This window comes from Candoia aspera, chromosome 3 (genome assembly GCF_035149785.1).
Source record: "Candoia aspera isolate rCanAsp1 chromosome 3, rCanAsp1.hap2, whole genome shotgun sequence".
Lineage (NCBI taxonomy): Eukaryota > Metazoa > Chordata > Lepidosauria > Squamata > Boidae > Candoia > Candoia aspera.
Genome location: NC_086155.1, coordinates 188,088,920 through 188,103,213, shown reverse-complemented (window position 1 = coordinate 188,103,213; position 14,294 = coordinate 188,088,920). Strand labels below are relative to the sequence as shown.

Below are 14,294 nucleotides of genomic sequence, written 5' to 3'. Positions count from 1 at the left end.
TGCCTTAACCACTACACCAAACCGGCTCTCGGAAATGCAACAGGAGCCAGGTTTATTTAAATAAGGCCAGAGTCACCTGCTGTAAAAATCCATTTTCAGCATTCCCTACCTTATAATAGTCATATAATAAGCCAAGAGCAGCAGCACTGTCCTCGTCCCCGTTGATGCTCATCATAGCTTTAGTAGCTGCTGTTAAGGGGTTTTCCAGATAAGACTTCCAAGCTTCATCTTCACTTGTGTAAGCTCTTCTGGTATTAAAGGGAGCATCGCTTGGCACTATAGTCACAGGCCGGTTTTTACTGCCGTTTAAAAATACAGAAAAGCATGCTATCATAGCCGAAATACCTTTCTTTACCAAGAGCTCATTTTAATCCTAAACAGGGTGGGAGAAGAAAATCTAATCTAACAGTAATTTAAAGAAAAACAAATGATCCAACAACTAAAAAAGTGAATGGTATGCTCAGTTATTCCACTGAAACACAGATGCAAACAATGGACAAAACTGCATTCCAATTTCTGATCTTCTCTGTGTTCCATAACTGGAAATACCAATGAGGTCCTTGGCAGAATTGATATTAAAGACTTTCCAATGTGTATATCTCATTATAGTTTTGTATAGAAATTCTACTTAGTAACCAAATATTGCATTTTGAATGAGAAGCATTTGGTGTAATAATTAGGACAGTCTTGCCAATGTAGTATCTTCCAGATGTGACAGTCCTGCCATGATGATGGATGGTATCGACAAACACCTCTGGTGAATATCAGATGGACAAAAGGCTGGGCTACAGCACTGGATTAGAATCAGAAAGACTGGGACTTAGTCTCTATTTTGCTAAAAAGTTCACAGTGTTATCTTAGACCAGAATAGCAGACTGGGCATTAGAATCTCTCTGGTCTTGGTCCAAAACACTAATAAAATTTCCTACCTGGCTTTTAAGCCAGTCAAAGCCTCTCAGAATTATTTCACACAATCATATCAAGTGCAAAACGAGGGCAACAACTTGTTTATTCCTTGGAGGAAGGGTGAAACATGCTTTTCTTTCACATAATTACTTTTGGCCACTTTTAATATGGAAGGACCTCTTCTGTTAAGAGATTACTAGAAACCAAGAAAAATCAAAGGATCTGACTACAGAAGTAGCCCATAATATATTCAAAAACACATAAATAGCAACTTGTAAAAAGAATTGGGCCCTTACAGTACTTCAAATTGTGGAAGATCCCAATAAAAAACTGTAATTCAAAACTTACATACATGGCCAACCTTGACCATAACTCTCAATGTTAAAATTTTAAAAATAGATTGTTACTCTAAACTGTTTCTTTTGCTTGCTATCATCCCACTTTCCCAAGCAAGGCTCAGTGTTTTTTGCATACAGCTAAGATTGCCATATTGTGATGACTGCCAGAGTCCTCCAGCTGTCCCAGCCAAAAAGCTGATTTTACTAATAAAGATACAGAGCTTTATGCAGCAAATTGTCATATTAATAATATGACCTCCCATAACTCTAGAAATCAAGTCAAATGTGGTTTAGTAATTGTAATTATTGACTAAGTTTGGTCATGCATCATCCAGTGGCAACATCAGACTTCTTTTTTTGTATGTGTTGAAATTGTATAAAATTAACCACAGAACTTTTTCAAGACTGATCATGGTGGATTCAGTGTTTGAGATTGCCTTTGGAAAAATGTTGTCCAGTAGGCCCACTTCTAAGGCAGCAACTTCCTCCAGGCCACCCCCTGCCCAGTGCTATGAGCTTGTTAAAGTTGTGCCTACAATAAGAGTGATAATACCGTAGCATTGTGATGGAGGCCCCAGTTTTATTTCCCAGAATGCCTCCAACATGCCAGTGCTCTGAAAAATGAAGACAGCAGCTCCTCCACTCAATACTTAGTCTGGAAGGGTGATGGGGGGTGGGGAGAGGGGAGTATCTATGACAGATGTCAGCAGTTGAATTCTAACAATTGCCCAAACTTGTTAAGTGCTGACATCAGGCATGGAAAAATGTTGAGAAATACCAGTCTATGTCAAGAAGTCAGAACTTGTAGGTAGGCAGTGAACCAATTACACAATACCTTTACCATTATCAAATACCAGAACTTAAAAGATTTTAACAAGCAGTGGATATACAGTAGATGAGACCCAGATCAACCCTCGAGTCTTTAACTAGGTATATCCTGAGATAAACTGTCCATACTGAATTAGCATGCAGTTTTCAAAAATTTTAAAAAGTTTATTTATTCAACCCAATGCTTGAAAAATATTTCCATTATTGGAGGGTAATGATAATTAACCTGTCTATGTCCTTAGAAATGTCAGAAATTCATTAACAATAAGTTAGACACCAGAGTCTAACTTATTGTTAATGAAACCCAGTATTGTTATCTGTGATAAGCAATGTATCTCACCAGCTACTGGATTTTTTTAAAAAGAAGTTGCCAAATATTGAACATGTGTCCTTGACATCAGAAATGTTCAATCTTTTCAGGCCATGGGTTGTCTTTAACCACTGAGTGAAGTGCCATGGATTTTCTTACAAAAAGTGCTAGAACTGGCACAAAAACTAAATTAAATTTACATTAAATTAAGATGGTTAAAACAATTATTTCTAATATATTTAATAATTTCTCCAATGTCCTAATCACTATAATTTGGTGTCAAGTTTTGAAGGAGCTCTAAGTATGTACCCAAATCTCAAGGACTTTGCAAATTCTACAGCCCTGTTCTCCATGCAAAGTATATCTCCAACATAAAAGTCCTTTATGGACTTCCCAACACTTAGCAAATATCAAACAAATGACATTAATACTATTGATCCAACATAGTTATGTATCACGTTTAGAATATCTTCCTACTCAGAACTAATTGGTTAAAAAAAGGAAATCAAATATCACTTTTGTGTTAGAACACTACAAATATCTGCTTTCATTTATATGAGAGAAAAGTAATCTGGGTGTATGATGAATGAATGTAGCCCGCAACTGTCCAAAATCAGAGGTCTGCTTTCTCACTATTTGAGGCAGGAAACACTCAAAACCCTAACAGTTTTTAAAAAACAAATTCCCCAGCAAAACCTAGGAAAAAAGAACCCCACAGAAACTCCTGATGTCACCCATATTTTTGCCAAAGCTCCATCCATCCACTATTATTGCCCTCTTTACCACAGTTCTCACTCTCCCCAAAAATGTTAAGTCTGGCCTACAGCCACCAAAAGGTTTTCCACTCCGGATTTACATCAGTTACAGAGATTATATAGCTCAATTTGGGGGGTGTAGATCTTGGATTGCAATGATAAGGGTATTATTTTATTTTGTACTGCAAGAAACACACTAACTGCCGTAGCAGCTTCCTGTAGAAATAGCTTCTTGTATTTGTTTGGATATTTTTCCCTATTACTACTCTACCAAGTATTAAAGTGCCACCCGGATTATTTGAAAAGAAAATTTATTGCTGCTTATCTGAACACTTGGCTGAAATAATTTTTACAGGTGCCATTTTCAAAGAATGAATGGCAGAAGGAATATGGGGGAGGAAGATAAGGCATGGGAGGACATGATAAAAGTGTGTGGGGGGGGAGGGGAAACCTAATGATTACATTTTAAATGGAACTCTTCAACTGTAGGTTTCAATTTCTCTGCCAACTGCAGAAAATATGCGGTGATTTATCTTCTCTTTCGCCTTCCAGCAGAGTTTGCTTGCTCTATAGTGGGGGGAAAATCTTCAGCTAGTTATCTTGATGTAGCTAACCTCCACCTAACCCTGGCCTTCCCCTAAGGCAAGGCTTCACTGGCTTTGATGTAGCCAGCTAATTGAGAATGACCCAGGAGGTAGATACATTCTATACATTAAGCAACCTTGAAGCTGTCAAAGTCAGATGCAGCACAAAAGACAGGATTAATTTCTTGGGGCAATACAACATGAAGGTTGTGAGACATCTGCAAAGGGACCAAGAGCAGAAGGACTCCAAGAATGATGCAGAAGAGGATTGGTGATCCAGGGCCTTCTGAAGGGGGAATTCTGAAAGCAACAATTGTTCAAAATGGTTTTTCCGAGTTTATGTCTGGAGTAGCCTTCCACAATCTATAATGTGACGGCCTATAATTCTCTTAAGATCTAGAGGGCATCAACGTGGAGAACCTGGTGCTCTCCAAAAGCGATTAAACCCCCAGAACTTAAAGCCAGCATCCTTTTGGCATCACTAATAAGGAATTATGGGATTTACAGTCCTAACACAGCTAGAAGATTCCAGATTGGGGAACTCTTACGTAAGAGCAAGAAGGTAGGATCTGTACCAGACAGGCCACTGGCAGAAAGATAGCCAGCAGCACCCATGCTAATATTGACTGCCCTAATCCAGAGGTTCTTGGGAGCAGCAGAGACAGGGATGTCTCTTGCATCACAGGTGATGATATACAACCGTCAAACACACAACTGGTGAGAATTATCAGTGCCAGATGTATAGAAGTATTATAATATTATGGTAATCTGCATTCGCTTGTTGTTATTATTCATTGTGTACTGTCTAGAGTCATTTTAAGATTGAGGAGGTTCAGAAATTTTGTAAATAATAAATCAATTCATGGGGTTCAGAAGGGAAGACCATTCATGGGTTCATAAAAATTGCTGCAGTTTAAATTCTTCAAGAAATTAATTTTTCACTAGACACTACAGTAAAAAGAAAACTGACCAGATATTTTAAGGCCGCTAGAAAGAACAGACCCACTACATCACATCCTTAGAAATTAATACTTGCAGCTTGTGTGCATATACACATAAACAAACTCTTTCCTGGCTTTTATTGAGTTCATTACCTATTATTTAAATATTTAGCTGAACTGCATTGGGCAGCAGGAAATAGAGCCTACAGAGACTGGTTCCAATTCCAGTGATTCTCTTCTACTCCACTGCAATCCTTTTCACAGGAAACTAGTAGACAATCAAGAAGGTGACCTTTCTTTGGAATGAGCTCTGTTCCTGTTCTTAGGACAACTATCAGTATTTCTTTATTGGTCCAGTGAAAAACAAACAAACAGCCCAAGCAAACTGAAATGCCCATTTAGGGGTTGGTAGAGACCATGCTGGCTGAGAATTCTGGAGTTGTAATTCCAACACATCTGGGAAGAGCCAGGCTAGGAAAGGGTATATTTGATGTTTTAAGAAGGCATGGGTAAATAGGAGGAGTTCAGCTTTGAAGAAAAAGCAAACAGGGCTATGCATGCATCTTCTCAGTTTCATTCTGGTAAGTTTAGAACAGCAAATCACCCACCATACAGCATTGGGCTGTTTGTTTGTTTTTCACCTGACAAATAAAGAAATACTGGTAGTTGTCCTGAGAACAGAAATGGAGCTCATTTCAAAGAAAGGCCACCTTCCAGATTTCTCAATAGGGAAATTTCTATTTAAGCCAAGTAATATGTACAGCCTTATCTTGGAATAATTCTATTGCTTCCCAAAGGCAGCCTTGCAATGCAAGAGCCATGTATCCCTCTCTCCCTCCTCTCTCTTTCTCTCTCTCTCTCAACACACACACACAGAGCATCCATAAAAAACAAGATCTTGTCCTTATACTGGACAGTATGTATCAACACTATGAATTCAAGGAAGTGGAAGATGCTAAGGCAAAGGAAATAGCTGTTCCAGACAATGGCAGTACTTTAAAGCTGATACTGAAGAGTAACTCTGCATCACACTGACCAGCCTGGGGATTAGGGTCAGTTATAGTTAAACATAATTTGTAAACAAACATAACTTGTAGAAAATCTAATCCACATAACAGAGCTTTACTGAGGCCAGAACTGGCCCTATCATCAATCCCCACAGAATGTCAGGAGACAACAGCAAGATGGTAGAAGATGAAGAGTTACATGCCATGCCATTTTCCCACCATCTCCTTGAGCTCATCTGCTGTCTTCTGGGGCAAAGGGTATTGATATCTTGTCCCCAATAGTCAAGTGAGATTCAGTTCTCTGTCGAATCAGCTTTTGTATGTGAAGGGCAGGGGTATCTATATATTTTTTAAAATATTCATTTGTTTTTGCATGTGGCAGTCTATCTTAAATTAACTTTGCCTAGAGAAGCCTCCCCCCCCCCCATGGATACAAACTATATAGATGTATGGGTTACATACATTACAATTGTAATGGTATGAGGGAATGACCTTGGGAGACAGGGGAAAGAGCCGCAGCCAGGGCAATGGTTGGATAAGAGAGAGCTGAGCCTGCAGCAGGCTTACAACCTTGCAATAAGGTAGAGTTCTTCTGGGTGAGCATCTTGTCTGGACTACCTCACAAGGCTGGCAACAATTTAGGGTATGCCAATATCTCTCAACAAGGGTGGCTGCGAAAAAACCAGTGTGGCATAGTGTTTAAGATTAAGAGCTGGGAAAGAAGTTTGCTAGATGATCTTGGGCCAGTCATTATCAACCTAACCAATCTCAAATAGCTTGTGGGAAAAATAGGAGGAAGGACACTATCCATGCCTCCTTGAGCTCCTGAAGGAAGAGAGGGTCATAAATCTAATAAATAAATTTAAAAATCCAAATTAAAAAAATAGTCCCTGGGTTTATTTAACGATTTATGTTGGAGCATACCATCATATTCTTACGATTTCAATGCAAAATGTTTTATACGTGGACTGAATTCAAGGGGAACATATACATGGTTAGATACTGTAAATATAAACATGATTGATAGAAGACAGTATAAAACTTTATAAAGAAGCCTTTTCTTCTTCAGTGATATATGGCTTATAGCAGGGGTGAACAATTATTTGCGATGCAGGGAGCACAGGCGTGGCAGGTGATGGAGGTACACCACTGGAGTTGGTGGTGCTGAACTTTCCAAGTGTTTTTCTTTTGAGCTGAGGGTAGGGTGTAATATAAAAGAGATGTGTGAAGCCTAGCAGAAACTCAATGCACCCATCTTCATTTTTTAAATAAAGTCAAAATCATATCAGTGAAAATCTAATTTTTGCTATTAGATTTCAGTAATGTAATTTGGAAAAGGGAGGCTTCACAGGTGAGAACCACATGCAGCTTGCAGGTTGCTCATTCCTGATTTACAGTATCATTATTTCATCTCAAACAGAATGTGGGAATCACTGAAAGATCTGGATGTGCCAGTCATCCACATTCCAAGATTTTGTTTCCGTTTCACACTGGGTTAGCTGATGAGTGTAAGACCTTTTTTGGTATCCCCTTTTATACATGCACATGCAGCGACTGGGTGGGGCAATAATTTAAGGAGACAGGCATATCACACAGATGGATGAAACCAGGCACTTATATTTTTAAAATTGTTTTTAGGATCAGCTTCTGATTTTTCTTTTATTAGGCATGCTAAACTTATTTTTTACATTATCATCTATGTGTTTTCCTGCTATGGGAAGCCAAAATTTCTCATGTAGTCTGAGGGATTGCCAGAAGCCAGGTGACAAATTCCCAAACTTTCTCTTATTAGACATGGTAGTCCTCAAAAACTTTCACTACCATTGTCATGGTCTATATTAAGGAAAAGGTTAGGAACCACCTCATCAAGACGTTCATCAAATTATGCACTGACCCTCTATTTTCAGGGATGGGCAATTTCTTTTGGTTCAAAGGTTCCATTAGGTTTTGAGCTGGGGGCTGCCCTCAAAAAGTAGGCAGAGTTACAGGCTTTCAGGAGTTCTAAGATGTAAAATGGTGCCCTTAAGCATTTGCAAGAATTCATCCTGCTCAATCTCCTCAATCCCTCCAATTTTTTTTAATGGCCTGAATGTTTTACCCCAATCACTTGGGGGAATCTGGGAGCCACAAAGCAAAGCTGTCAGGTCGCATGCAGCCAGTGGGTCATACCTTTTGCACCCCTGCTCAATTCTTGTCTCAGTCAGATTTAGGAAGCAGGAGTGATCTCATTTCCCCCTTCTCTTTTCTGAAGATGGTGGAGCGTGCTCAGAATGATATTTCCCTCTTGCCATTGTTTTTTAAGAAGCCTCTGGGCCCCCAGAAGATCACAACGGGAAAATAAAGTTGACAAACAACTGGACACTTTTTTTTTCTTTTAGTTCTTTCAATTAAAAAAAGGAATAACTTGGCAGGAGGCCTTCTGGGTACCAAGGAGAATAATAAAAGTGCTGTAGACAACATGTTGGAGTCTAGATTAAGGAATCTAGAAACAGAGGAAGAAAAAATTGAAACAGAAGCCAAATAGACAGCAAACTTTTTTATGCTTGTAATAGGTTGTTCAACCTGGACAACTTCAGGGATTTAACAATACCATGAAGTATGGAAGTTTTATTGACTTGGATTGAAGTAGGCTGAATATTCTTTTAATTATGTTTCTATTTGGTGAATCAGGTAAGATGGAAATTTTAAAGATTTTTTTTTATAACTGCTTCATTATTTTAGGTCCTAGTAACTTATTTGGAATGTATCCAGTATAATATTTCTATTTACCTCCAGTCTAGATGATAACTTTTTCTTTCTTTTTCTTTCTTTCTTTCTTTCCTTCCTTCCTTCCTTCCTTCCTTCCTTCCTTCTTTCTTCCTTTCTTTCTTTCTTTCTTTCTTTCTTTCTTTCTTTCTTTCTTTCTTTCTCTCCCCCCTTCTCTCTCTCTCTCTGGGGGGATCCTGAGGTCAAAGCACTTCACTATCATGTCAGTTCATGTCCCTAAATGGGACTTGTATATTATAAAAGAGTCCTATCGTGGGGTGGGGGAAGAGTAGCATAAAAAGTCTGGATGCAAAAATAGATTCTTTCCTCATCCTGCACAGTAGTGGGGTCAGGACAGAGTTTTGCAGATTTATAGTAATTCATATTTGCTGATTCAATGGGACTTGTAAAATTTGTTATTGAATTGTACTTCTGACAGTAAAAGGAAATAAATCTGTGCCCCAAGCAATTTATTATCTCACCTTCTGTAGACAACAGGGAAAAGAGAGGGAGATGAAGGAAGGAAGGAATAGAAGTGAAAAACATTTATTTATAAAATTTCAATCCCAGTTTTTCAATCCTGTATAACAAATCCAAAGCACGATAACTACTTGTTTCAAGTACATGCATTTAGGCTTAACAAGCAAGCCTCAGCACAGCGATTCATTTCTGAATAATCATGTACAGAATTATGCTGCTAGTTTCATATACTAAGTACCTTTCAGAGCTATTGGAAAAATACTGTTGACAGGCTCTTCCTGCTGGTTTTCTTCCAAAGTAAAGGCACACAAATTAAATGGATTCAGAAGAATCCGCACATGCGAAATATGCAAACGTTTTTAATCATCCTGGATTGACTACTGTATGTCATTTTAATTTGGCACAATAATGCTGGTTTTTCTGCATGGGAAACTGGATTAGCCAGCTTGCTAAAGTGCACTGAATGTTAATGTTTTGAAATGGATTGTGGCTTGGTGGTTCCCTGTTATATTTAGTTCACATTAAATATTTTCTGTCTTATTTCTTTGTGATACGAACTTTTATTAAAAAACACACAAGACCACTGTACTGCACATGCCGCTTAATTTTCCAAGCATAAAGTTTAGTGTACATGGAGAAACCATCCAAAATTAAACAAGGAGTTCCTATGCTGTCACGATCTGGAGAAGAAAACTTGGTTTTTCCCCCCGAAGCTATTTTGATTGTATCTGCTTGATTGGAGAAGCTTCTCTCTGAAACCTGTCTCGCCTGAATTCCTTTTACAAATTTTGAGATCTAAACCTGGCTCCAGCAAATGAGCTAATATCCTGTTAAAAGGAAAGGGATTCTACTTTTGGGGCATTTCCAGACAAAGGTTCTTACAGGTGCCGTTCCTATTAACTAACTATATAAATGCCTGGAGCTGCGTGGGTTGCTAGGAATGCAGAGAAGTTTGCTTGATCATGTATTTTTTATGATATTTGTGTGCCACTTTTCAACTAGAATAATTATCTGAGAAATCCAATATACTATGAAGAATATAGTCTTCAGAATAACAAACAGGCAAGATATCCTTTCTTGGAATCAAACAGTAGTAACTAGATGGTTTATTACTCTGGCCTCCTGAAAAGCAGCAATAAGGGAGATAAATTAGAAATAAAACTTTACTGGAGTTCTTTTCCCTCCATCATCAGTTCTAGGTACCTGTTTGTCAAAGAACCAGTTGTGTTTCTCTCTCTCCCAGCATTTACTGATGCCTAGCTGTGGTTTAAAACTTGAAATCATGTCCCTGTCCTCTTGAGTGATCATGTCCCTATCTATTTCACACCATTGCTCCACTCTCTAAAAGATTAAGTGCAGCCACAGGCTCCCAAAAGGTTACCCATCCTTATAGTGGACTAAGATAAGGAATTCCTGCAGGAGTTGTCATGCAGGTGCAGTAATAACAAATTCAACAGTCAAGGAGCTGTTAATGGGATGAAGCTGTTAAGAACGGATGGAAGTTTTCTAGGAGAAAAGACCTGGCATTTTGGTATAATTCTAGGAGTACTCAATTGCAGGCGAAGGATCTTCAGTGTGGCTATGTGATGAAGGATTCCTATCATGACTTGTGATGCGCATCAGCATTCTATTAGTTATATGTACAGTATGTCTAACTTCTATCAGGATGTACTGATGGGCAAACAGAAAAAGAGAAATCTCAGGATTGCCATCATTCAGTCAACATGGCTGCATTTACACTGTCATACCTTCATAAACTGGTTGACTATCATAATTACATGTTGACTTTAGCCTTTAAAAACCTGCAAGGCTTCTGCTTGAGGGATTTCCTGGCTTTATATGAACTGGTCCAGAAGTAGAATCAGGAGAGGTCTCTTAAAGATGTCCCCATTTTCTGATGTCTGTGTGTCAGGCCCAAAGGAGAAGATGTTCTCCTATATTTCTCTCGAACTAGGGAAAGTACATCTTTGGGAGTCAAGCTCAGGTCCCATACTTTCCGTTTTTAGGAAGGGCATCAAAAATTTTCTCTTTAGCCATGCTTTTTTAGTTTGTGCTAGTTGAGTCCCCTCTAAAAGACAGAACCTGGGAATCAAACGTAAGTTCCCAGAGACTGAACTGTGATGTTTGGGAGCCTTCTCATAAATGCCCAATAAATGGGATTCTGAAGGCAAAAGCCTTTTTAAGAGGGCCTTGCCTGCAGAACTTAACGCCTGGACAAGTTTATAATGACAGAATTTTAGATAGTTAGGCCTTAAGCTATTTAAGCTAGCTAAGGCTAAAATCAGCACATTAAATTGTGCCCACAAAACAATTGGCAACATATGCAGATTGCTCAATTCAGGCATAATATGATCCTAGTATTGTGTACCAGTGACCTGCTTTGCTGCTGAATTTTGCACCAATTGAAGCTTCTAGGTACTTTTCAAAGGCTGCTCAGAGTAGAACAAGTTGCAGTATTTTATCAACTGCTTACTGAATAAGCAAGCTAGAAGCTTCACAGATAAGCAAATTGATTATGGCTTGTTTAGCCAATTATTGGTTTGGTCTTTTCTTAGCTGTTTTTGCCTTGCATTTCTGTGCATTGATTAGAAACCTGAGCGGGGCACAGAAATAAATCAAGATTAACCGAAGAAACCACAAACCAACCAGGCATCCTTATTTTCACATCTTGCTAAGAAAGTTGCAGTAAATAAGGAAATAACAAACCTTATTCACCTGGTTTCACTGTGGCTTACAGCCATACCCTCCCCCACTTCATACATCATATTAAGCCAGAAACGTATTACTTATTGGCTTACTGCAGTGTGTGAATCTAGCAGTATCTACTGAACTGCCTCTATCCATATTCAGAGAGAGGGTTGTATGAAGTGAGTTTTATGTCCTCCTCATCTCTAATAGCCTTTGTGTTTAACTTTCATGAGTGGCAATACTTCTACTGACAAGGAGAAAAATTAATTTTCACAAAATAAAGACTGCATCACCTTCAGAAAACCATTTTTAAAAATGCATGTAGTCTTCTTGAAATGCAGACCATTGCTTGTTTTTCCATGGTTCAGAGCTAAATGAACCACTGTTGTACAATAATCAGAGGGCTGAATTAGAAAGACCCAAATTCTAAACCTCAGATCATTGGGTGACTTTGAGTCAAATATAACCTGAAACAGTTGTTGCAAGAATAAAAATAAAGGGGAATAACTGTGCATATCGTTTTAAGCGATTAAAGGAAACGTGATATAACAAATAAAATAAATAAATAGCTAGAAATATTTGGAAGCCGCTTTCAAGTGGAAACAGAGACGGATATCAAATTAGAAAAGTTGTTGCATCCACTGTGAGATTGAAATAGCTATCTCTTGACAAATGTCTCTATGATCTGTTGTAGATTCAAATCTAGAAATGTCTCACCCTGTCAAGTTTCCCCCTTCCTCTCCCACCTCCCATAAATTCAATGCAACTGTTTCTGAGAATAAAAGAATTTGAAGGTTCATTAGAAGTCTTTCAATATAGCTTCCTCCACATAAAACGTAATAAAAATTGTTGCTATTATTGGTGCAAAATAATTTAAAATTAGTAGCAGTCAATACAATAATTTCAAAGGGTAAAGTGCACAAGAAAGGGTATTGTGAATTTATTGGTCAGTTTTGTAATATGTTAGGAACCTCATTTGCCTTATTTTCATATGCAAATAATTTTAAGTACTTGATGGCCTTAATGCAACTATGTAGCACATAAAAAAATAAAACAATAATTCTTTCAAAAACTTTGTATAAAATCTTGCATGAAATAAATGAGAATACCTTACCTATCACATATGTCTTGCAGAATAATCCTAAGCACATTTATTGGTCCAACGAATTCAGGGGACATGGTATTGAATAAAAAGTTCATAGGAATGCAGCCTGAACATTACAGAAATTAATTTTGGCATTAAACCAAAATCTGGTTGACTACTTTAGCTACAGAAATACAAAGCATTAAAAAACAAAGAGAAAAGAAAAACACACAGTTTCTTCACTTCTACTCAAACGACTAGAACAGCCTATGCTTTTCAAGGCATTTTGACCAACCCAGGCATATGCGTAACATCTCAGATACTGATCAAAATCTGTTTTTTAAACAATTGTCCTTCATACCAGACTTTAATGGGCACACCAACTTTTATAATAAATAATGTGCTACATAGAACAAAACCACTTTCCAAAAGTTCCAGGAGGTGATGTAAAGGATTAAACCTTTTCATCTTGTTTTATCAAAACAGAACCATCTTTGGCACACAATCTCAAATCAACTGAGAGTTATCATTATGCATTAAAAGTAGGAAAATATAGACTTCAACCATATTTTATATCGTTCTTTAAAACACATGAAAGTTCCACAAAAATCCATGGATATGCCATGTTATTCTGGATGATCTAGCCCTCTTATAATGACCATGCACAGATACATTTCTTCCTCCTAGATAGAGAATGTGGGGGAGAAGACCAATGTACAACTGCTATAATAGAGTTATCTCCTAGTTATGGAACTTGATGTATTCCACTCTCAACTCTCAAGAGCAGTGTTTCTCAACCTTGGCAGTTTGAAAATGTGTGAAGTTCAATTCCCAGAATTCCCCAGCCAGCATGCTGGCTGGGGAATTCTGGGAGTTGAAGTTCACACATCTTCAAGTTGCCAAGGTTGAGAAACACTGCTCAAGAGAGTCAGTCCCTCCTACCAACCAGCTTTCTCACGTTAAAAATTTGTCAGGTCCCTTTCCCTGTTGAACTGAATTGTTACTTTGATTTTTATCCCCCTTCCTCCCTCTTCTTTTGTTCTTCCTTTTTCCACACCTGTAGGTCAGCAGCCCAGGACAGCAACTCCACAACAGGAGTTGTGTACTAGAGATGATCTTCTTGTGCATAGCAAATGTGCTGCACAGGCTCAGAAGAAAAGTTCAAGATACAATCTGATATTCCTGATCTTGAGAGGCAGCCCACTGAAAGACACTGGCCTTCTCCCTTTAGCACTGGTAGGATCTGCAGCTACCAGGAAGCTCACAAGGAGCCAGTAACAACTGCCATAAAGAAGAGGGAGTCATAGGGAGCTGGGGGCGGGGGGAGGAATGAAGCCCGTCCAAGATTGTCTAACTCTTCTACCTTGCACATGTTTGGAAGTGGGGAAAGGAATACAAGAGAAGCCACTGTAGACTTAAGAGTGTTACGTATGCACACACAACAATCCCCAGGATTACAGTGTCCTTCAGCGTTGATGTGTTAGAACTTTAAGAAAATGTTAATGCTGTTTGATTTATTATGAACATTCTTAAACGGTGGGCTTTATCGCTTATTTCAAGGTATCCCAATGTACAACCTAGAGCTTTTCAGAGAATTTTGACATCTTTAATAAAGTGCATTTTGTTTT

General features: G+C 38.3%; 1 protein-coding gene across 2 annotated transcripts in view; it reads right to left on the bottom strand.

Moving 5' to 3' along the window:
• The window catches only part of GRHL2 (grainyhead like transcription factor 2), an 85,372-nt gene that overhangs the window by 70,057 nt on the left and 1,021 nt on the right, over positions 1-14,294 (bottom strand). For both annotated transcript variants that reach the window (XM_063299571.1, XM_063299570.1), the window contains exon 2: positions 110-299. In XM_063299571.1, coding sequence (XP_063155641.1) covers positions 110-299 — 190 coding nt within the window. The remainder of the gene's footprint in view (positions 1-109; positions 300-14,294) is intronic.